At 37.2% G+C, this 24,688-nt stretch overlaps 1 protein-coding gene across 1 annotated transcript in view; it reads left to right on the top strand.

Moving 5' to 3' along the window:
* ZNF831 (zinc finger protein 831) overlaps nt 1–24,688 on the top strand; it is a 78,892-nt gene that overhangs the window by 40,664 nt on the left and 13,540 nt on the right. The window contains exon 4 of the mRNA XM_072633413.1: nt 4,042–4,193. Coding sequence (XP_072489514.1) covers nt 4,042–4,193 — 152 coding nt within the window. The remainder of the gene's footprint in view (nt 1–4,041; nt 4,194–24,688) is intronic.

Here is a 24,688-nt window from a genome sequence, read left to right as displayed (position 1 = left end):
ATATAAATTCATTTTCATTGTTGTAGCCAGTAAGAAAATCAAATATACTTTATAGAAGCTTATTTTGTAAGCTATATTGGATATAACTGCACATATAGGTATACACTCATATTACATATATATTAATGCAAGGGATATTGGAACACTTTTGTTAGCATTATTTTCTGACTCATGTACCCTTTTTTTAAAAATTCTGGTTTATCAGGTACTTTAGTATTTTATAGGAAGTGTAATCTCAATTCAGGGTTTCCTTGCACTGACTCAAGCCCACATAATCTGGTAAACTCTTGCATGTGAATGAAATTAAGATTTTAGGGCTTGTTTGTTAGAACTCTTTGTGGGGAAAGACATAATAAAGAAAGTAAAAACACAAACCTTAACTAAAGCCCTCCTCCAGAGTGCCATCTTGGTATAGAGCTGCTACTGGGTTCTTGAAGGCTATGCCAGATGAGCTTTGCAATGTCTTATGAAGCTGGGAAGGCTTTTCAATAGGGTCCTAGGGATGACCCATATGTCTGTGGTTAGATTTGGCAAGGCTTATCCTCAGAAGTTTAGTCACTGGCTGTCATGAAGATGGCCATGGTGTCCTTCCTCTAATGTATGTGTCTACTTGAACAGAATTATAGGATTTTTTAAATCACCAAGGCCAGTAAATATAGTAATGCATATATCTCTTTCCAGCAGCATGGTGGAGTGGAAAGAACATTAGACAAATTCAGGAGACTTGGGTTCAAGTCCTGACTCTAATACTGACTAGCTTTAATGTGATTGGCAAATTGATTTTACTTCTCTGAGGTATTTTCTTCAAGTGAAAAATGGAAATTATAATACTTGCACTATCTACATCACAGGATTGTTGTGAGGAAAGTGCTTTGTAAACCTTAAAGCACTCTGGAAATGTGATTTATTATTAAAGCACTTCTATTTTGAATGGTTACCAAACAAGTCTTTCATCTCAAAAGAAATACTGAGTCATGTAAATAATAAATTTTTAAGTGTGCACATAATTAAAGAAAGGAACACAAGACTTATTCTGAGGTCTTTTGACAATTAGAATAATGACTTTTGAAATCCCAAGTTCAGCTGAAATTAGAAAAGCATTTTGTAAATAAATAAAACCTTCATTACTCACTGAGGGAGAAAATAAAAGAAGAAACTTTTGGTAGCTAGGTGACATGGTGCACAGAGTACTTGACTTGGAGTTAGAAAGACCTGAGTTCAAATCCTACCTCAGACACTTACTAGCCATGGGACCCTATTTAAGTCATTAAACCTCTCAGCCACAGTTTCCTTACCTGTAAAATAGGGGTAATAATGACACCTACCTCACAGGATTGTTTTACGAGTCAAGTAAAATGACATATTTAAGGTAATTTGCAAATTTTAAGTGCCATGAAAATATTAGCTCTTCGTTATTATGGTCCTGTGCAAAATAGATGTGATTTTATTAATAGACAGTGGGATTTGTGTAAAACTCAATTATGTGTTGGAAGTGTGTGACTGTTCACTCCAATTGTTCATGTCCTTTATTCCTGCAGTGGAAATGCCTTCAGGAATAACAGCACAACCTTGGGGATGAGTACCAGCATTCAGATACAAACCCGCAAAAGGGGCACAGTAAATATTGTTCCAGTAGACATCACCATCATACCGTGATGCTTGGGTGGGATGATTGTGATGATTCTGCAGCACTGTGCTGTAGTGTACATTAGCCATGCCACACCACTGTGCCTCAGTCTCCTCTTCTTTAAGATGACGGGGCTATACTGGGTGCTCTCTGGGACCCCTGGCCAGCCAAAAGACTAGGATTTTGGACACTTAGAGTTCTGCGATTTCTACTCTCTATTCTTATTCTTCTTGCTTTGTGGTTCACAATGAGAAGGAGAGAGGTAGGAAGGACCACAAGTGGTCAGAGTGGCTCTGAATTTTACTGTTATCTCAAGTTAATAATACATAAAGATCAGATTTGATGGTCCTGCCCATAGATATATACTTATCAACTACCTCTTGCAATATAGTGGAGAAAGATTTAATGTGGTGGTCTCATTCTGCTACAGTGGCTATTTTATTAATAACAAAAGGGAAGGGGAGAATTTTGGAATTTAGTTTTTCTTTTGCAGATAGACCCCAAATTTAAACCAAGGATCTACTGCCATTCTAATTTCACATGATCAATCAGTAAATATCTATTAAACACATTATGTGGTACTGCTAGGTGCTGTGGTGGTGGATAGGTAGTGTTGTATGGTGGAAAAGAGTGCTGAATTTGGCTCTAGGAAGACATGGTTTGAATCCAGGCTTTCATACTTAATAACTGTGTAACCTTGGGCAAATCTCTTAACTTCTCCAAGCCTCAGTTTCCTCATCTGCAAAACAGAGATAATTATCTCTCACTTTGCAGTATTGATGTAAAGTGCTATAAAAATGTGGACTTTTTTGAGGAGTTTAGAATCAAGTTGCCTAGTAGAGGTCCTTTGGGAATCTATTTTAATGAATAAATAGTATTTATTTGTGATTACCACATTCATTATTTGTGTCCTTAGTGCTTACAGACAACTCATTTCTTAAGTAATGGACATGTTTTCCTTGCCATCTTATTTACATTGTTACTGTAAATGACTAAATCTTTCCTTTGTAGATAAATCGAAGGCAAACTGTGGTCCAGCCCTAGGATGAATGATCACAGATTCCAAATCACTGGGGTTAGAATCAATATAGATTTAATCATAGTAGGGTTTTTTTGATCACTTATCTTTATTAAATGAGGGATAATTGGTAAAGGAAACTTTTAAAGCAATCAAGTAAAACAATGCCACTACTTCCAGCTGTAGGGGGGTCTTAGCCTCTGCAAGGTCTTTGTACCTTCTTGGAATGGGAGCAAAGGTGACCCAAAGCACACACAAAGAGAATTCTTTCCTTGTAGACACACCTTCCTGATTAGGCCACTCTCTGTACTTTGAAATTGCTTTGCTGTCTGGGTCCCAGCAGGAGCCTGGACTTCCTCAGTGGTTTATGATTAGTGAGCCAGCAGGCACACATGAAGTGGCCTTGCTTCTCCACACCCAGACCTTAGCAGGCTCTCTCAGAAACCTGTGGACTTAGGGAGCAGGGGCTATCACTTCAAAAGGCTGCCTAGGCCCCACCACGGAGAATCACAGTTGTCAAGCAGCTTAATTGCATCAATGACTGCAGTGTGATGGGAGCCACTGGCAAACTTGCATGCTGCAAAGAGTGACGAAAAGTTATAGAGCTTAGGTCTGGCGGGAACTTGGAGATCACTGAGTCCACTTGGTATTCCTCACTTCCTGTCTTTTCAGGCTTCTAAAATTTGAACTGGAGAAAATTATGGACGATTAGAATTATATTTAAAGTACTACAGACATGTTGAGTGATTGAGTACATGACTTGATTTTTGCTTAATAGTTCAATTTGTCAAAAGGAAGACCTCACTACTAGATTGATACTGTGTTCCTGAAAGGTTACAAATAAAGAGTTTTTTTAAATAAACTAAATTCTCTTTTCCCATTGACTTGTACTATAATTTCAGAGATGCTTCATCATTTTAATGGATTGATTTTCTTTTGATTGTGGCCTTAATATAGTCTGGCAAAGTACAAAAAAGTTTTGACCGGGAGAAGAGACCTGGTTTTAGTCTGGGATCCATCTCTAACCTGATATGTGATCGTGGGCAAATAATTTTTCTCTGGACCTTGGTTTCCTTGTTTGCAAAATAAGGGATTAGATTTGATGGTCTCTGAGGATCCCTTCAATCTCTGATATTCCGTGATTCTAATTTCTCTAAGAGCCTGTTGCTTACACTATGTCAAAGTAGTTACCAAACTAAAGAATTAAATGTACCAGAGTGACTTGCTCTTTCAAAGGACTCTAGAATAATGTAATGTAATCTTCATCCCTTAATTTTTTGAGTTTTGTAAGCTCATATTTGTGTATTTTATTTGATTAAAGCAGGGCATGGATACCCATTCCCAAAGCTGGTAAATTACATGGATTCTAAATGAGAATGCCTTCTCTTCCCCACAGGTATAGACGAGGTCATCTACAGGGATGTGTTCTTCTGAAAGCAAGTCGATTTCGGAAACAACGCTGGACTCTGAGAAAGCAGCAGTTTTCTCCTACGCAGGATGGCCATGAAGAGGGCAAGACATGTCACCCTCCCTTACTAGACCAAGCAGGTAATAGGCTTCTTGAAGGAATATGATCCAGTAGCAGCAGTATTGGAGTAGGAGTTGAGACCAGAGTCCTTGCCTTCAATCCACCAGTGGCAGTAGGTTTAAGCTACTATGGTCCTCAGTTTTCCAATATGTAAAATCAGAATAATAGTGCTTTTTGTGGGTTTGGGGAAGCTGAAATCAGATAGTATGTCTTATTTTGTCTTGGTGTTCCAGACACTAACATAGGGCCTTCCATATGGTATCTGCTAAATAAATATTTGTTGAATTGATTTGTTAGCAGATGCTAAAACATTTTGTAAGTCAAGGACCAAAGAAATCCCAGTGATAATAATATATGTTTTGAACACAATAGCCACTTGATAGTTTTGTTTTGTTTTTTACTGAATTGAACTGGATTGAATTATACTCGAGAGATGTAGAAACTCTATTCAGTCTTAGCTATTTATTTTGTGAATAAACAGATCTTCAGTTTTCCCTCTCTCCTTTTCTCCCTCCCCACCCCTTTTGGGTACTTAGTAACCTCTGTACTCTATCCATCTCCCACTAACAATGCTTGCTCTTAGTGTAGGCTCTGATATCTAACATATTAGTCACATCTGAATGTGAATGGCAGTCCTAGGAGAATTTGCATAGGAAACCTCTTCTTCCACTTTGGTATGAAAGACTTTGTCCTGGTGAGAGGATTTTCATATATCAGCAACCAGACAGGTGTGTGTGTGTGTGTGTGTGTGTGTGTGTGTGTGTCTGTGTGTGTGTGTGTGTCTGTGTCTGTGTCTGTGTCTGTGTCTTCTTATGACTATAGACATCCCACCCCATGTGTCTCTCATATATCTAGAACTAGATCTAGATCTAGATCTAGATAGATAGATAGATGGATAGATACTATCTATCCATCTATCTATAATATTGCCTCTCATGTCTATGTCTTTGATTAGTAAACAAAGTTATCTCCTTCTTCTTTGAATAATTGAATTTAAGAATTGAGACATCCTAATGGAAACATCCTAATGGAAACAATCCATGCCTGAGCAGGAATTCCCTATTCAACATCCTCAAGAAGTGGTCCTCCAACTTCTCATCAAAATGATATAGAATTTAGGACCTCCGTTTCTGGACCCCTCTGACCACCAGGCTTTCCCCTTAGTCTGTGTCCTCATTAAACCTTACCAGTTGAGCTGACCATTAGTATGTGTCTGATTGATACAGAGTTCATCCTTTGGCCAAAGATGTAGTCTGAGACTCAAGCATGATAAAACACATGTCCCCCCTCTTGCTGACAGGCAGAGGGCAGCAAAATGTTCCCTTCTTTGGCTTTTCCTCAGCCTTTGGGGGAGAGCTTTGATGTTCTCCCAGACAGCTGTGTTCTTCCAGACGCTTTCTCCTCTCTGTCAGCAGAAAGTGCCAAGGAATACAGAATCCTGTCATATGCAAATCCCAAGTGGGAGGAAAAAGCAGTGGATTCATTCCCAGGTTCAAATCTAGCCCTACTACTTACTACCTGCATGATCTTACTACCTATTTCTTTATATCTCAAATAGAGGATTGGGCTAGAAGATTAGATGGTTTCTGTGGCCCTCTCCAGTTCTAAACCATGGAATCTTAAGGAAGAACTTTCCCTCTTGTCCCAACTTGAGATCAAATCAAGGCTCAGTACTTTCCTCCTGGCCTCTTCTGAACTATTGTGGGATGGAGTGGAGCCTGAGGGTTTAATAGCCATAGGCGGATGGAGTTTTCCTACCCTCAGCAAACAGGTCCTTGTGGGTTTTCTTTTGTGCCTCTCCCCTCTTAGGAAATACCTGATGTTGTGGGTATCCCACAGCAGAGGTCCCAAGATTTAGAAGAATAAGGGACTTTAGAAATAATCCAATTCACACCCCTCTTTTATGGATGAAGTCTAAAGGAGGGAAGTGACTTGCCCAAGGTCACAGAGGTAGAGAGATGGCAGCAGAATGAGGATTTTTAGTTAGGTTCTTGGATTCCAATTCTAATGCTTCTCCCACTACTTTCTCCTTCCATATAAATGCTCATTTTGTACTGGAAATCCAGGAAATACATATTCCACTTTAAGCTCCAACATTAATTTGTTCTGTGATGTTAAGCAAGTAATTTCCTTTTTTGCAGGTGGTAGAGGTGGAGGAGAAACTCGGTTTCTCTGTAAATTGAAGGAGTTTGGTCATATGACCTTTATAGGTAACTTTCAGTTCTAGCATTCTAGAATTTTATATCATCAGTGTAGAAGTCCATTGATTTTGTTGCGAATGACAAATTAAGGAAGGAATGATCAAACTGTGAGTAGATATTACTGAACACCTATCCACTCTATGCAAATGATTGCATGAAATAAACAAGAGATAATGCTAGTAAAATGAAAGCTGATTGAGGGGAGGGACTATTTTCATCTTCCTTACCCCAGAATCTAGCACAGTGCCTTGCAGTTAGTAGGCATTTAATGTTTGTTGAATTGAGTGTTTCTTAATATCTTGTTGAGGAAGTAAGGCATAATAAACCTGATAAGATAAAAAGGAAAGAAGTCAATATATGCTAAAATGCTAAATGAGGAGCAGAAACTATAAATGTTATAGACATTTTTCATTCCAAGAAGTTTCCCACCCACTGGTGTGAGCTAGTAAGGGATATCTTACACCCCATTCAGAGGGAAGGAGAAATATGGGATTCTATATCCTCTTGTTTTCAACCTTATCATTCTCTTCTTTAGTGTGGCTAAACTGATGTATAAGTCAAAGTCAAAAGGAAAACTAAGACTTCCATAGGATGTAATCCTATCACATAAAAGAATAGGGTATAACTAGAATTATTTGCATTGAATATGGAACGAGTTCGATTGTGTTCATATTGTAAGTTTGGGATGTGTTTCAGTATCTCTGCCGCCCAGGAATATATCAATTGAACAGTCAGTCAGTCAACAGACATTAATGAATCAGGCCCTGTGCTAAGTGTTAGAAACAAGTTCCCCCACCTAGGTAGTCCTTGGGCTTTCATGTTTGTTATTCTAGTGATTCTTCAAAGTTGACTCAGAGGTATGGCTCCCTGGTTTCTACCCTTCCCCTCCTTAGCAATAAGGAAGAGCCTGCAGAGTTTCTACCGAAGGGCAGGTGCAAAACTGCTTGATCTGCTTTAAGCATTGGCCCAGTAAGTATTAATCATAGGTTATTTCATCCTGATGTGTCAGGGCAGGGACAGGGAAAATTGCTGGGGGTAAAGGATTCTTGTGGGGTGGGGGTGAGCAGGGCGGTGCTGAGAGACACACTGGAGAGTCAGCAGGTCAGAAGTTACAGGCCATAATGGAAACAGCCCTGGCAGAAGGTGAAAGATTACATTAAGATAAATACAGAAGGAAAATCAAAGGGGAAAGAGGACTTTTATTTCTCTTACATAGTAGTAGCCAACATCAATATTTCACAGCTGTGTGACAGGCCCTGGGAGAGAGTTGTGTGTTTGAAGACAAAGTACTATAACTTCAAAGTAGCTTTAAAGATGAGCTTTGGTTCCCCCCAACATTTACAAACAACTTTCTTTAGAAGCCTTTGACCCAGTAGTCCTCAGTGGATGAGAACAGTTATTGACCCAGCCACTGAGCCTTCCTAAACAGTGACTGACAGAGGACACGATAACTATGACAGAAGGCTGATGGGAAGGGGTGGGGTGGGGGGGATAGTCTGTGTTTTGGGTGGTCTGAGGGACCACAAATAGGAGGAACAGGATGATGTTTAGCCAAGGAAAATTTAGGCTAGACATTGGGAAAGGTTTTCTGTCATGATCTGTTAGCCTTAAAAACAGTAACATGCCTCCCCCCACCTCATCCCCTTGTTGCCTTCCCCCAACTCTTCTGTTTAAATCCATGTAATAAACTTAGACTTAGAAAGTCTTCTGCAAATATACATCCAGGAACTACCCTGAACAATGGGCAAAATGGCCCCATCACTACCTTTGAAATATCTTCTTATTTATTTATCAGGAAAAAGAGAGATTTGTGGGAAAATATCCTTCTCTGTCCTCCAAACCACTCAGATGGTTGGTAATAATAATTTGAATTAACAGATGGTTTGACAGTGAAGTCATCTGCAGTCATAAGGACAGAGGAGTTATGGAGGATAAAGACCATATTTACTCAGACTTTGGGTTGAGAGAAGACTTTGAGGCTGTTCTGAGAAAGAAGAGTCTTTTTCTTAAAATCTAAATCCTATCATCAGTTCTGTCCAAGAGACTAGCTGGAGCAAATGGAAAGCTAGAAGTTTTCTTTGGACACATTTGGGAATAGGATTTCAATCAGGCCAGACTCAAAGGATCTTAGAAGAGGACGGAAGGTACATATATGCCAAAGATATAGGCTTAGTATTTGGGTCACTTAAGTAATTCCCTCTGGGTCCACACTTTCCTTCCTTATTAGAGTAGCAGAAAAACTCTTGTCTATCTTTAGTTTCCCTTGAATATTCAGTAGACAATCCAGTTCAATCCAACAAACGTTTATTAAATACCTACTGTGTGTAGTGTACTGTTCTAGAGCTGTGGGGTGTGGACCAAGAATAAGAGAATCAGCTATTTCATTAAGGGTGATTATTTCCCTATATTTAATATGTTGTAATTTGCCCTCAAATCTCTGTTAATGAGGCCCACGATGACAAACAGACTCTGACGCTGAGATTGTGGACTAGCGGACCAAACTTCTTCATGGATAAATGGAGTAGAGTTTCCTGGAGTTCAGTTTCTGGGTGGTATCTTTAGTATCAACCAGCAATAAAGACTATAAATATGTGCTTAGTTTGGACTACTAATATGCCAAACAACATAATTAGGTTCACAGATTATTATAGCTAAGGGAACCTTAGGATCTGCAACAACCTTCTCATTTTATAGATGAAGTAGTTGAAACTCAGGGAGGAAAAGTCACTTGTCCAAAGTCATACAGCATGTTAATAGAAATGAACTGGAATTCAAGTTTTTCTTTTAGTGCTCTTTAAATAGCATAAACCACACTGACTCAGTTGATTGCTGCTCTTGCCCTCTATGTCTCACCCCTTTCTCAGGGGTGATGGTAGGTGACTTCACTCTCACACTTCATTCACAGCATTGGCTTTTGGAGAGAGATAGCACCAAAGGTGAGTGATTTGGCAGATAATAGAAAATGTAAAGAAGCTGTGTGTGACATAGCTACGGGATCACAATAGTACTTTCCCATCTTTACAGAGAGCTCAGAAGTTTTTTTTGGAAATAAATGCTGCAAGTTTATTTTTTAAGTACCTATAGTATTTCCACCTCTTACTGTATACAAGTGCAGAAAGAATATGCCCAGGCTAGGAAATGTTACCAGGGGTGGGGAACTTGCAGCCTTGAGGCCACATGTGGCCTTATAGAAACTTGGGGGTGGCCTTTTGACCGAATCTAACTTTTACAGAACAAATTCTTTTTGTTTTATTAAGGGCATTAGTTCTGTGAAGTTTGGATTCTGTCAAAGGGCTGCACTTGAGGACCTAGAGGGCCACATGTGGCCTTCAAGCTGCAAGTTCCATACTCTGGAACCATTAGGTACTAAACATCTTATGTAAGGTCTTGTCTACAGATAGTATGTTGGAAAGAATGAAGAATTAGAAAACCTAGCTTCTATGTTCTGGCTCGACCACTATCTAAAACAGAGGTGTGTTTGCTACATCACTTCAGTTATTAGTAGATTTGTATCTTATTTGTGTCAGAATTTTAGGAGGCTTTGCAAAATACTGGTTATCATAAAGGACATAGTGGGTTTTTTTTCTCTTGCTAACCAGTTCATTAGATTTAATTAACATTTTGCACAAGAAGCTCATCAGTTTGCTTATTGTGTATGCCAGACCTGTAGTGTGACACTGGTACTCCTCCATGTTAGAAAAATTGCCTTTGCCTGGAGCTTAGGGGGTCTCTAAGCAGAGGTCTTGTTTATCTTTCATCCCTTGGTGTAAGCAGAGTCCAGAAAGATGGATTTATCCCTTATTATAAGCAGAGGCCAGGGAAGTAAATTTCTCATTTCTACCCAATTTCATCTGACTTCTAGTGCCAATATCCATGTTCCTGGGAATCAAAGATGAAATGAGTAGGCTCATAGCTAAAGGCAATTAATGTGATTGTAATTGTATTTGTTCAGGTTGAAGGTAATGATTGACCTAACCAGAAGATTTGCTTTTTTTTTTTTTTTTAAATGTATTGCTTCTAAAAAAGCCTCTCCTTATTTTCACCTGTGGTAAATAGTACTATAAATCGGTGCCTCCGGCAAATAGTTCTGACAGGGCTCCATTTCCTTTTTAGAATTTAAATCAATAAGTATTTTTGAGCACTCATTCATTCATGCACACGTTCATTCATTCAACAAATATTTCTTGAATACCTGACACATGTGAACCCTTTTCAAGGTATAATGGGAGATACATGCAGAAAACCCAGGTGCTTCCTTTGTGGAGCTTACATCTGAAATGGGTAAATCAGGCATACTGTCATACAGCTAAATAACCCATCAGTCAAGACAAGTTAAGCCAACAAATATTTATTCAGCTACTGTGTGCCAGGTACTGTGCTAGGCACTGGGGATACAGTATGGGATTTAATAATAATGATAACAAGTGGTACTTATTTAGCACTTTAATGTTTGCAAAGCACTTTGCTTAAGTTATCTCTTTTGATCTTCCTAACATAACAAAGCTGTGAGCTCAGTGGATGCTGTTATTACGCTCATTTTATAGATGAGGAAACTGAGGCTTAAAGAGGTTATGAGATTTTAAAGTAAGATTCAAACTTGGGTCTTCCTTGATCCAAGCCTACTTTCTTTAGCCACTCACTGCGTTCCATAAATTTTGTCCCTGGACGATCAATTTAGAGATAATGAAAGTTGTAGTAATTCAGAGGTCAGAATGTGGGATAGGAGTTGAACATTGGATCTTAGAATGGCTGAGCTTGAAAAAAAGAATCACAGGACCTTAAAACAGACCAGAGAAAGTTAAGAGTTGCAGAGAAGAGACTAGATGTCATTTACTTTTAACTCCCTTATTTTACATATAAGAAAAGAGGGGAAAGTTTCCTTGGAGTCTTATAAAGGAATTTCCTTCTGTACTCCCTCCTTTATTCTCTTTTCCCTTTACATAAGATCAGCTTAGTGTTGGTTCTCTTGATTTTCAGACTTTAGCTTCTATTTTTTTCTCTTGTATTCCTAAAGAACTTTTGCTGCACAACACAAAATTGCTGGATATTGAGGCTTCCAGCACTAAATACTTCTCTAAATGCTTGACTTTTCCCATAGTAATCACTTATAAGGTCCAATTTGACATTTAGCAGTGTATTCTTAATTCTTACAAGGCAAAATGCAAAATGGCTTGGGATAATAAAAGGCTTTGTTTAGTGAGATTGGAGGGGAGAAACAGTCTTATAATTAAAAAAATTAAAAGTAATCTTTTTAAACTTTCAACCCCAAATCTGATGTTGAAAATGGGTCCAGAAACAATCTCGATCTTTTGAGCCTAGGGAAATCAATTCTTCCGTCTCTGTTTAATATCCCTAAAATTTTTTTTTCCTCTAATGTAGGGAGGTATAAATTATAACCAATCCTATTTAATAACTGGAAAAATTGAGGCTTCCAAAGGTCACACATCGTGATCATAAACTTGGGGAGCATAGAATTCCAAGTCTAACTCAGGACTTTGCTGGAACTCCGAATTTCATCTTTTTCATTTCCCTGGGTCCTAGACTTAAAGAATAACTCTAACATTCCTACCAGCATTGCTTCTAATGATTATTTTAAGTTTTCATGGAAGTCAGCTCTTACCCTCCCAGTAGAGTCTAAGTGCTGGGAACTTATAAAAGATTCTTCATTACAATCTTTTAAGTTTTAAATGGTCATAAAATGTTTATTAAGTCTCCTCTGTGTTCAGATCACTCCACAATAATCTTACTTCCCAATTTCTTCCAATTTCCTTTATTTTTCCAGCTACAGGCAGTTGCAAAATGAGCTCAGTGTGGTAGTCTGAATCATGATTAATGCTTCACGCCTCTTCCTCTTTAACTGCTTCTATTTTCTTTCTGCCTTCTTTCTCCCTCCTCCCCCCTCCTCTTCTGGCAAAGCTCTTATTCTCATTAACTCCTAATTTTTAGTTTTATCTTTCATTGCTGAGGAGTATATGTTCTTTTATGCGTGGGTATTAAGTGACTTTTGAGGTCCCCTCTAACTCGAAGAGTCTGTGTTCCCTAAAGAAATATGTAATCATGAAATGTTTAACATGCCACTAGCCAGGACGTGGTCTGAATAAAACCAAAAATGCAAGAGAGGAGTTGAGTTCCAGTGCCCTTATCATAGGCAAATCACTTAACTTCTCTCAGCCTGGATTTCCTCCTCTGCAAAATGGGGAATTGGGGAAGGAGGGAAAGGTAGTGGACTGGATGGCATATGGGGTCAGGTCCCTTCCAACTCTATCCTCTGAAGATAGGTACCAGAGACGTAACAGACAATTGGTGCCTGTGGAACAACCAGCTGTGTTAGGAGGAATAACACTAGCGTGTATTTGCCAAGGGTTGGCAAACTACAGCCAGAGGCCCAGATAGACCACTCCCTGTTTGTGTATGGCCCTCCTCCTGTTTTTGTGCTTCCAGCAGCTAAAGACAGCTTTAATGTAAACATCATTTGGCCTTCCTGTGATAATGTGCCAATCCCTGGTACATGCCCTAAACTAAACACGCATTCTTATTATTTAAATGTGTTATATCATTTAAAAATATTTAAGACTTCCTCTCCTTCAAATGTTGCAGGTTTTGGTAACTATGTTCATGTTGAACTGACTCACCCTTTTGGTCTTTCTTTCTCTAAAGTTAACCCCTTTAAATGAGCCTGTTTTTTGGGACAATTGCTTCTCTACATGGGCATGCTACATATATATCAATGCATTCTTATAAAAAGTCACCAATAAATAAGTGGTTGCTTTTCTTCTTACCATCTACGTTAGGGGTAGGGAACCTGCAGCCTTGAGGCCACATGTGGAACCTTTTGACTGAATCCAAACTTCACAGAACAAATTCCCTTAATAAAAGAATTTATTCTGTAAAAGTTGGACTCAGTCAAAAGGCTGTACCCAAGGACCTAGAAGACCACATGTGACCTCAAGGCCACAGGTTCCCCATCCCTGATCTATGTTGAAGTTTTAGCGTTTTCTATAGATATTTATTCCAAATAAGCCAGAATATGTTCTCTTCCAACTGTTTAGTTCTGGGCCCCCAGATGGACTATGAACTGGACCCAGAATTGAATGGGAGGAGAGTGGGCTGGATTGCATTTGGAAAATTGTGCTGCCCTTTCAGTACTCCCAAGCTGCTTCCTGACACAAAAAGCCATCATTTCTGAACATGAAAATTCTTCCAGTGATGCTATATATCTGTAAAACATGGAGCGCTCTCATCTCTGTAGAATCAGACTGGTAGATACCCCAATAGACATTGAAAGTACTCATGGTAATCTGTGGCATATTTTCAACCATGATTTGCACATGAAACATTGTAAAAGGCATCTTCAAGAAAAGATGGGATTGGGATAGAAAATGGGCCAGTGATGTAGTGAGCATCAGGGAGATAGCTTGTGGAAAGTCAGAATCCTCCACTGGTGTCTGTGAAATGTCCAAAGTCTTAGAGGAAGGCCTTTTATGGGAGAACATGGACACAAATTGCACAGGACAAGAAGGAGTCGATGGGTTTAATACCACTTTCATACTCATCTCATTTGGATTAGATCACAGATTCGTGGAAGTAAATATCAAATTATCATTCTGTTATAAAAAATATTGGCATTTTGAAAAAGGGAGTGACTCTCATCACTATGTTTAGTGGACAGACTAATTGTATATGAAGTTTTATTATCATTACATAAATGCACTCCAGAAGCAAAGATTAAAATTAATTGCCTAAGAAGAGGAAGCAAAATCTACATTGAAAAGAAAAGAGGAAAAATAAAAGAAAAAGGGATATACAGGGAGATGAAAGAGGGAGAGAAGACAAAAAGAAAGCTAAGTGACAAATATGTCATTGAAGGACAATTGAGGGGACACATGGTTAGCACAAGCAGAAGTTAGAATTCAGAACTGTCAGGTACTTTTCATTGGGAGTACAATAACTCCATTAGGTTGCAAACAAAATGAGGTGATCATAGAACGTGAAGCTGGAAGGAAGCTACGAAGCCATCTAGTCCAAACCTCCTGTTGAGGAAACTGAGTCCAGTGCTAAAGGTTGTGCCCACAGTAAGCATCAGGGGCAGATTTGATTCAAGTTCCCCTGACTTGAGTTAATGCCCTAAACAGTTAAAATTTCTGTGAACCATCAGTGCATCCATCCATCCATCCATCCATCTATCCATCCATCCATCCATCTATCTATCTTTCCATTTCCCCCAAACCCCTATTATTATCATTAAAAACCTTAGTTTTTTTTATTTTTAAAATGAACATTTCAATGTTCAAAAGAAGTTTGTGGAATGAAGGAGAGCAGTTAGAAGTGGAGAAGTCATATGGATAGTCAACTGAATTTCATTTTCTGATCCAACCCATCTCCTAATGCATTTGAAGAGCTTTTCTCTTCCTGTTGGCAGTAGGATGATAGGATTTAGATTTGTAGGGGATGGTGGTGGGCTACCAGCACTCTTAGAGCACTTAGCTCCTTTCCTGCTTCTCCATTATTGCTGCAATGTTCTCAGCTCCACCGTAGTGCTCTGCTTCCTTTGGGGGAGCTGTTTCTGCTTTTTGTCCCTAAAAGGACAGATTAAGTATAGAGGTATTTTACTGCCTGTCTTATAAAACTTCAACAAGTCCTTACAATTTAAAAAAGGAGTATAGTAATTAGAGAAAACAAAATTATGTGAGACTCAATACCAAAACCTCAGGCACTGTACAACCACTGAAAAACCAAAAATAAATGCCCAATAATTAAATATAATTGGTATTGACTTTTTTCTAAGTCTTTAGATGAATATACAATGGAAATTGATTTTAGGTGTTTGAAATATGGTCATAATTATTTTTGTTAGCAGCTAGTTGGCTCAGTAGAGAGAGTGCCCAGCTTGGGTATAAGAATACTTATCTTCTTGAGTTTAAATCCAACCTCAGAAACTTACTGTATGACCCTGGGCAAGTAATCTAATCCTGTTTTCCTCAGTTTTCACATCTGTAAAATGAGCTGGAGAAGAAAATGTCAAACCATTCCAGTATCTTTGCCAAGAAAACCCAAAAAGGAATCACAAAGAGTCAGCTATGACTGAAATGAATGAAAAATAACTTTACAGATCTAAAATTGTAGGTATGTATTATTTTAGTTAGAAGAAAAAAGGTTAAAATTATTAACCAATTTTTATTGGAGTTGAAGTGCAAAAAGCCCCACTTCCTTCATAAAAGTCAAGATTTGTCTCTTATATACAGGTTCACTATAAAATTATCCTATTTATTTTTTTCTTATGCTATTAGGACTATAATACCAATGCCAGGCCTCAGGGCTTTGTAACTAGCTGGAGCTATAGATAAAGCAGAAGAGGTACTAGGAACCATCCTGAAGTCTTGTGTAATTACATAATTTACATGTAATTTCCTGCATTTTGAGCTCTTCAACTTAGACCTTTGTTATCACCCTATGTAATATTTTGAGAGACTCTATTAAATCTTTGAGCCTGTGAAACTTTTTCAATTTTGATCTTTTCCTAGTACTTAAAAAAATGGTTTCTGTTTATATGTGTTGTACTGTAGGTCTTGATAGCTGATCAACCTCCAGCCCAAATTGTTGAATGAAATTTTTTTTTAAAGAATTGGATCTATCTTATTTTTAAGGTACTTTATTTAGTTTCATCATTGCCTGTTTTTACATTTCTATATGTTGTTGTGCTGATCAATCTCTCTGTTTTTTAACTAATACCAAATAGTTTTGATGATTAGGGCTAGGTTATATAACCCTTGTTTGAGATCTGTTAGACCCCTTCATTTCCCTTTTTGTTTTCATTACTTCCTATGAGATTTTTGGCTTTTTTGTTCTTCTGATGAATTTTGCTATTTTTTCTAGCTTTTAACCCTTTGGTTGCTTGATTGGATACACTAAGTAAGTACATTACTTTAAACAGTATTGCTATTTATATTATATTGGCATGGCCTCCCCATAAATAACTAATATTTCTCCAGTTATTTAGGTCTATCTTTATTTCTATGAAAAGTATTTTATTGTTGTAGTCATAGAGTTCCTGTATATGTCTTAGTAGATATATTTGAAAATATTTTATACATTCCATAGTTATTTTGAATGGAATTTTTCTTTCTATCTCTTCTTGCTGGATCTTGTTAGTAATATCCAGAAATGGTGATGATTTCTGTGCATTATATTGCAACTTTGATGAAGTTGTTAGTTATTTCAATTAATTTTTATTTGACTCTTTTGGATTCTCTAGATAGAATGTTACATTCTTATTCCCTCTATTTCTTTTTCATGTCTTGTTATTATAGCTATCATGTATTTCTAGTGGTATGTCAAATAATAGTGGTAGTAATGGATACCCTATCTTTGCCTTTGTTCTTGTTAGAAAGGTCGCCATCCTTTCTCCCTTACATATAATGTTGGTTCTTGGTGTTAGATACTGTATTAAGAAGTCACATTTATTTCCAAATACATCATTCTTTCTTGCCTTACTGCATTTACATCATTGTAGACATGTTTGTTTGTGTTTTTTTTTTTTGCTGTGTATCAGTTAATATAAGTTAATATACTTCTTTCCTCTAAATTTTCCCTATTGTTTTCTTATAAAATAGTAATAAATCATTATATTAACATATCATAATTTGTTTAGCCATTCCCCATTAGATAGGTACCTGCTTTCTTTTGAGCTCTTTGCCACCGCAAAAAAAAAAATGCTTTGATGAATATTTTGGCATATATGGGCCCTTTTCTATCTTTGACCTCCTTGAAAATATATACCTAACAGTAAACTCTCTTAAAGGGTCTGGTCATTTTAGTTACTTTTTAAAAAAGCTTATTTCCAAATTGCTTTCCAGAGTGGTTAGATCAATTCCCAACTTTACCAATAGTATATTAGTGTGCTTGTTTTTCAGCAGTTCCTCTGTCCAACATGAATTACTTCTATATGTTGTTACTTTTGCCATTTTGGGTGTGAGGGGAAACCTCATTTTTCTTATTTTTAGTTTTTTAAAATGTTCTTTCTTGTGTTTGTTAATTCTTTGCAATTCATTTTTGAGAACTACTTGTTTCTGTTGAGGAATAGTTCTTGGTATTTAGCACAAATAATTGTGTTAATTTACTATACACCCCTTCAATATGAGAATGTTAGCAGAGATTTCTGGTACAAAGATTATTTCCTCCCATTAACAGTTTCTCTTCTAATTCCACATGCCTTGGTTTTGTTTGTGCCAAAAGCCTTACTATTTCATGCATCCAAAATTACCTATTTTATCTTTTTGTGATCTTTTCCTTGTTTGGTTAATAATTCTTCCACCAACAATAATTGTGAAAGATACTTCCACCCCTTTTGTGCTCTTGATATTTTACTTGAAGTGCTGAGAAAAGTAATCAACTGGTGAGCCAAGGGGATGAGTGGCTTAAGGTTACTTACCTTTTTCCAAATAATCTTCTTGTTTCTCTCTTTAGGTGCTTAGCTTTAAATTTAAGAGAGGATATTCTGTAAGGCTCAGAATTATTCAGGAGATCTCCCATGAAGCACAATATCTGTTAGCCTTCCAGAGTAGCTCTAGATCATTCCTGAGATATTGTGTGGAGCTATTCTCTCTTTTCTAACTAACCATATTTTTCCTACATTTATTACTTGTAACCCCTGGCCTTAAAGATTTGAAGTTGTTTTCTTGAGATTGCATGGCATGCTTTTTTATTTTATCCTACCCCAGACCAGAAGTAGATCTTAGCTCTGATCATGTAGGAAGTTTAGCATAAAGCTACTTTTTTCTTTACTACAGCTCAGCCCTAAAGACCAGAAGCAGATCTGAAATGCTTGTGCATCACATAACTCTGAGATATTCTGGAGCCATTTTTTAAGTTTTCAGTATCAGCACTTTATGCTTTGGGAATTGGCAAATGCTACAGTCAGACTTGGTTTATTGTTTTGTTGGTTGTCTAGATCTAAGAATAAATTTGTAATGCAGATTAAACTTAAAAATGTGTGTGTATACATTTTTTTTTTTTTTACCCACCTGCACACCCATGATTGTAATCCAGCCATAACTCTCCACTGACCAACAGCTGCCTCCAGATCCCACAGGAGTTTGCACATCCTTCTGATTTTGTAGACTAGGAATGATTCTTAGTTTTAGTCATAAAAGAGACTGCAAATAAAGTTTTATTCTCTTCTACCATAGTGGGAGTTTTAAAGACCAGGAGCTGACCTTAGATGCCTCCATATTATATGAGATTTTATTTAAAGCTACTTGCCCCTCTGCTATAGCCTCACACCAGTTTTTATAGTATTATAAAAGCTGAAGGGACCTTAGAGCTGTTCTTGGTCAACACCCTTGATTTACAGGTAACTGTGGCCCGGAAAAGTTGCACCTGGTACAGTGGAAAGACTAATGGACCTTGTTGTGATTCTTACCTGTGATGCTTACTACCCATGTGACTTTGGGCAAGTCACTTCATCTCAATTTCCTCATGTGTTAAACGGTGAGAGTTGGATTAGATGACCTTTGAGTTGCTGTGACCTTCTGATTGTCTAAAGTCACACACATAGTAAATGGCAGATAGGATTTGATCTATACCGTGTACCAATTCTTAGGCAGTTCAGGATCATTTGAGGCAGTTTACATGAAGTTGCTGTCTCATTTCCCACCAAAATATCTTTTTCCTGTCTTCCTTGGTCTTGAAGACTAGTAGCTATGTCTCTGAGATTTCTTGTGAAGCTGTTTTTTGTTGCTAGTCTGGGCCTTACATCACATAGTAGATCTCAGTGTTGAATTATGGAAGAGTTTTGAATAACATTACTCCCTCTTTTTATACCAAAAATATTTTCCTTTTATTTTATCCTTCTAAGGTTGAAAAGATTTGTTGTGAAACTAGTTTCTCATCTTCTTATCCAGCCTTAAATACTAGGACTGGATTTTTAATTTTTTTTAGATAACTCCTAAGTCATTCAGTCAGTCATTTTAGATAACTTTAAGTCATTCATTTTTTTAGATAACTCTGAGTCATTTTTAGATAACTAAATCATTCAACTTAGTTCAACAAACCTTTTTTCTTTGATAGCTACTGCAGGAAGACACAATCACTTCTCTTATAGTCTAACCTTAAAGACCAGGGTTGGTTGTCTTAGGTGGCATGAAGGTAATTTAAGAAATTCTGTGTGAAATTCTTTTTCCACCAAAATTGATGCCTTTTTCATTGCTTCTTCCTTTTTCTTCTTGAAGCTGTGTCCTCGATATGTTTTGCATGAAGCTATTTACTTCTTTGCCACCAATTTTTTTCCTCTTTTTATCTTTTCTTCCTTATCCTGAAGTTTTGTTCTAGAGATTATCATGAAGCTGTTCTCTCTCTGGTCGGGCCCTGAAGACTAGGGGTTGGGAGTTTTTAGTGAAGCTCCTATGGGAAGTTTTGCATAAAGCTAATTTCTCCTTTCCCATCTCAGATATATTTTCTGGAGAGCTCTTAAAGACCTGAAGTTTTTAATTTTTATCAAAGAGATGACACATGATTATTCTTGCCTTTCCTTATCTCTTATCTCCCCTCTACCCAAGAAGAAGTAAACTCTGGAATCGCAGTTTCTTATCCAGCCCAGACCTGCACAGTTTGACAGTAGGTAGGTTCCTACAATAAAATAGGCAAAACTTCTTTAAAGATTTTAGTGGCTTACTTTCCATGTAAAGGTATAATTAATGATTAAACTATTTGCAAACAAATCTTATTTTAAAAAGGGAAATTTCAATTAATATCAATTAATTATACTCATTACTTAAGATTTTTATTTATCATAAAATCACATTAATGTTTAAAAAGTTACTTAGCTAAGCGGTAGAAGTTTTAATAACATTTTTCAGGTTTTCTTACTGTTTACATTTAGTTAAAGGGATGTATTACAGTTCTTGTCAGCAATCAGTTTATCATACTCTGGAATCCTCTTTGAAATCAATTTCTTTAGAAATCTGAAAATTAATCTTAGTAGCTGCCTCATTTTCTTAGTTTACTTTCTTGAAAAACCATTGGTCCCCACTGAGATTTTCAACGATTTGAACGCTCTTAATTTGTTTTTCATTGGTGTCCAGTTTGCTTAAATCAGGATGTTTTGATTTAAAATGGTGATGAAAATTATATTCCTTTGAAATGGTTATTACTTCTCAGCAAACAAGGCACGATATTTTGTCTCCTGTGTAAGTAAACAAATATCTATTTGTCCACTATGGATTAAACACTGTTCTGATTTGATCTTCTATTTTTTTATCATCTACTTTATAAAGTTACCCCCAAACCTTCAATGTTAGAACCAAAAAATCTCCACAGCAACTGCTTTCATACATAAAAATACCGTGCTGAGTGTCTGATTGTGGAGACAGCTAGACACTCATGTCACGTGGAGGGCAGCTGCACAGTGAGGGAGGGGAAGAAGCCCTCACTCACCTTATTGCTGTTCACCACGTACCAGGCGTCAGCTGCTTTGGCACATGGCTGCCCTCCCTTTGTCCCTGTTCAATGCCAGTAAACACCAAAAACACAGCGGAAAAGATATAATTTTCTTCTCTCAGACAAGAGAAAGACAGGATAGTTGGTTGCTGTGGGTCATGTGATAAACAGGAGAGCGTGCACAGTGGCAACCCACTTGCCAAGTTACATGTAGGGCACAACTGTGCGTAGCGGAAGGTGCGTTAAGTGCGGCATGGACTAAGCTCTTGTTACATCTTTATTTCTTTTATATCCTTTCCATTTTTTTGCAGGCTGCCCAAAATCCTTTGGTGGGTCACAAGCAGCCCACAGGCTGTATGTTTTGCAGGCCTGATCTAACCTTTAGGAATATAGTCAGGCATATTAAATAAGTTTGCAGGAAACTTTTGCTAGTTCCTTGCTTCTCTGAGATAATTATTTAAATTTATATTTATTCACATGGTTATCCTATCTCCTATTCTTATATGACTCAAATTCCAAAATACCTTTTCATGATAATGTAGAATCATAAACTAGAAGTTAGCTTCTCTCTTCTTCTTCTTCCCACTCCAAGAACAACGACAAAAACTGTTACTGTTATGTACAACACACCGTAAGTTCCAATAGAATATAAAGAGAGGTCAGGGACTGCTTTATTTTTGTCTTCATGATTCCACCGTCTACCACCGTGCCTTGTATGCAGAAGGCACTTAATAAATGCTTGCTGAATTAAATGTGCAAATTCAAGATCATAGACTCAGGTGAAGTGTTTATAGTTAGAATTAAAAACATAAAATCTCAATTAACATTTATGGCAATGACTACTTTTTAACCAATAGTGTGTAAGTCACTAGTTCACTGGAGAAGGAAATGGTGAACCATTCCCACACCTCTTGCCAAGAAAACCCATGGATAGCAGTGGTGTTGGACAGCAGTGGTGTGCTGCAGTCGATGGGGTCTCTAAGGGTCAGCCATGACAGAAAAAATTCACTTTTGCTCGATCATTTCAAAATAACATTAAAATGAAAAAATTAATTTGCACAAAAAACCAAAACATCATTAAATGTTTCCTTTAACAGTGGTGTAAAATATTGGCTTCAAGCTTGAGTATATTAATTTCTACTCTAAATTCTTTCCCTTACATTACTCAAGAATGATATTTCTATGGTACTTTAAGGTTTGCAAAGTGCTTTATATATTATGTCATTAAATTATTTCGACAGCAATTCCCCTTTGTTCACAATAAACTCTCTGAGTGTATCCAAATTATCCCCTTTAGTGTAGCTATATCCACTTTTTCATTCTCAGTGTTTTCCTTTCAACTACCATTCATTGCCTCATGTCTTTCATTAAATGAGTAACTACAATGTCTTTGCTACTACTAATGCTACTAAAAATCCTTCATTATTAAATATAGAGAACAAAAAGCTAGAAGTACGTATACTTTAAAAAAAACAAGCATTTATTAAGCATTTACCAAGGGTTAGGCACTAAGCTAAGCATTGTGAATACAAAATACAAGCAGAAAGAAAGATAGTCCTTACCCTCAAGGGGCTTATATTCTAATAAGGGAAGATAAGACATAAAAGGTTGAAAAAAGAGAGAAGAATGGAGGAAGAGGTGCAGATAAAGGGACCCCACCATGGGGACATAGGGAGACTGGAGTGCACCTTGGGAAAAATTTTGTACAGATTTCCTCACATTGATACAGGGTTGAATTGTTTTTTTTAGCAGTTTGTGTAAATTGATACAACTTTAAAATCTGTTGTTATAAAGAATTGAAAATATAAGATGAAACATTAAAAAGGTATAACCTTGAACAATCTCATACCATGTTATATTTAGTTGTCAAATTGCAAGGTTTTCAATAAATTTATCAATATAATTATAGTTCATTTTTGGAACAGAACTAAAAAATGTAGATCTGTGTTTTTTCTTTTCTTGCCTTCATGTCTAGAATGTACCAACTTAAAAATTCCTATTTAATTTGCATAAAGATTCTCTTATTTAAAACTCCCTCTACAAATATAATTTCACATTGAATGGCATTTATTTTAAATGAGTAGAATTTAATATTGAAGTTATTCCTTCAATTCAGTAGATATTTATGAAACATTTTACTAGATGCCACTGGACCCTAATGGCTCTGAAGGAGAGAGTGAGGCTAGTGACTTTGCACTGCCCTTTCTCACTTAAACCCAATTCACTTGCAAGTCATGACATCACTTTCCAGATGTCATTTGTCCTCTTAGAGAAGAAAGGATAAACAACAACAACTAGATGCAAGGCAATGTGCTAGGTAGGTTCTGGGGAGGTAAAGATAAGAAATAAGGCTTCCCTTCTCTACTGGAGATTGCTAGTTAAGTTATAGCCTGAACAGATAAATGCTGACATATAAATAAGATGGATTTTCAGCTTCTTAATCTTTTCCTCACAATATAATTTTAGTGAAGATTGCCTATCATAACCTGTCCTGCCAAACTGTACATACACAAGAATGAACTCATAGAATCATAGGATCTGGAGACATCTACTCCAATCTCTTCATTTTATAAAGATTTAAATTGACAAAGAAGGTAAAATGCACAACAGGGAAGGTATAGAGCAACAAATGGCAGGGCCATGATTTGAATCCAGGTCCATGGTGTTTTTACCTCACTATGCTACTTTATACTCATGATTCTGTGCCCTTCAACTCTAGCATATCCACTTACCCCAGTCTAGTACTCTTCCCATTTAACTCTAATTATTAAGTTACTAAGTGGGGCAGTGGATAGAGTGCTGAGCCTGAAGTCAGGAAGACTCTTCTTTCTGAGTTCAAATCCAACCCCAGACACTTAATAGCTGTGTGATCCTGGGCATGTTTGCCTCAGTTCGCTCTTTTGTAAAACAAGCTAGAGAAAGAAATGACAAAGCACTCTATTATGTTTGCCAAGAAAGCCCCCAAAAAGGGGTCAAGAAGAGTGTAAGCAAGGTGGGTTTTTTGTTGTTTTCTTTTGAGAGTTCTGTTTCCCAGGCTCAGGCTAAATTGTGAACATCTAAAGGATTGATCTCCATTGAACCCTGATAATTCACAGCTGTGTTGAGTCATGTAAGTTTCATGCCTTTTGGCTCTGAGTCAATCAGGGGCCAAGTATTTGTTATATATTATGGGCAGTTAACATTTTGCCATGAGAAGGACCTTTTGATTCCCTGGATCAGACTCTGGTAACCGTTTTTTAAGAGCCCCCTAACTACTCAGATGTTGGTTCTCTCCCTATCTGGTGGTATATGTAGGTGGTTGTATTACTTTGTTCAGATATTTAGAGCCTTGTCTGTTGAAACTCTATGCTGATTTCTCTGCTTGAATTTTCTATACTCACTTCTTTCTGCTTGTCTGTAAAGTAAGATTGTTGACCCCTTTGAAGCTTTCCTTTAGAAAAGCAGATCAAAGAATCTGTGCTAGCAGCGCACCCTGTGTGCTAGTGTGATTGCCAATACTAAGAGTCAGACACAACTGAAAAACAACTAAACAATAACAACTAATATCCATATTATGTTCTAATTTTCTGACTTAAGCCCTTCTGCTGAGAGAAGACCTTTCAAATTTAGCCTGAGACACTTAGTAGCTGTGTGATCCTGGGCAAGTCACTTAAACCATTTCCTGCCTCAATTTCCTCAGCTATAAAATGGAGTCAATAATGCCTGTCTCCCAGGGTTATTGTGAGGATCAAATGATACACACATACACACACATATGAATATATATGTACGTATGTATATAATTTAGCACAATGGCCAACACATTTTAGATAAATCTCCTGTCCTGTCCTTTTCTCCTTTCCCCTTCCCCTTTCATTTCGTCTTATTATGAAGTGATCCAA

This window comes from Notamacropus eugenii, chromosome 1, assembly GCF_028372415.1.
Source record: "Notamacropus eugenii isolate mMacEug1 chromosome 1, mMacEug1.pri_v2, whole genome shotgun sequence".
Lineage (NCBI taxonomy): Eukaryota > Metazoa > Chordata > Mammalia > Diprotodontia > Macropodidae > Notamacropus > Notamacropus eugenii.
The sequence above is the reverse complement of the archived record's forward strand: the minus strand, read 5'-3'. Positions and strand labels throughout refer to the sequence as shown.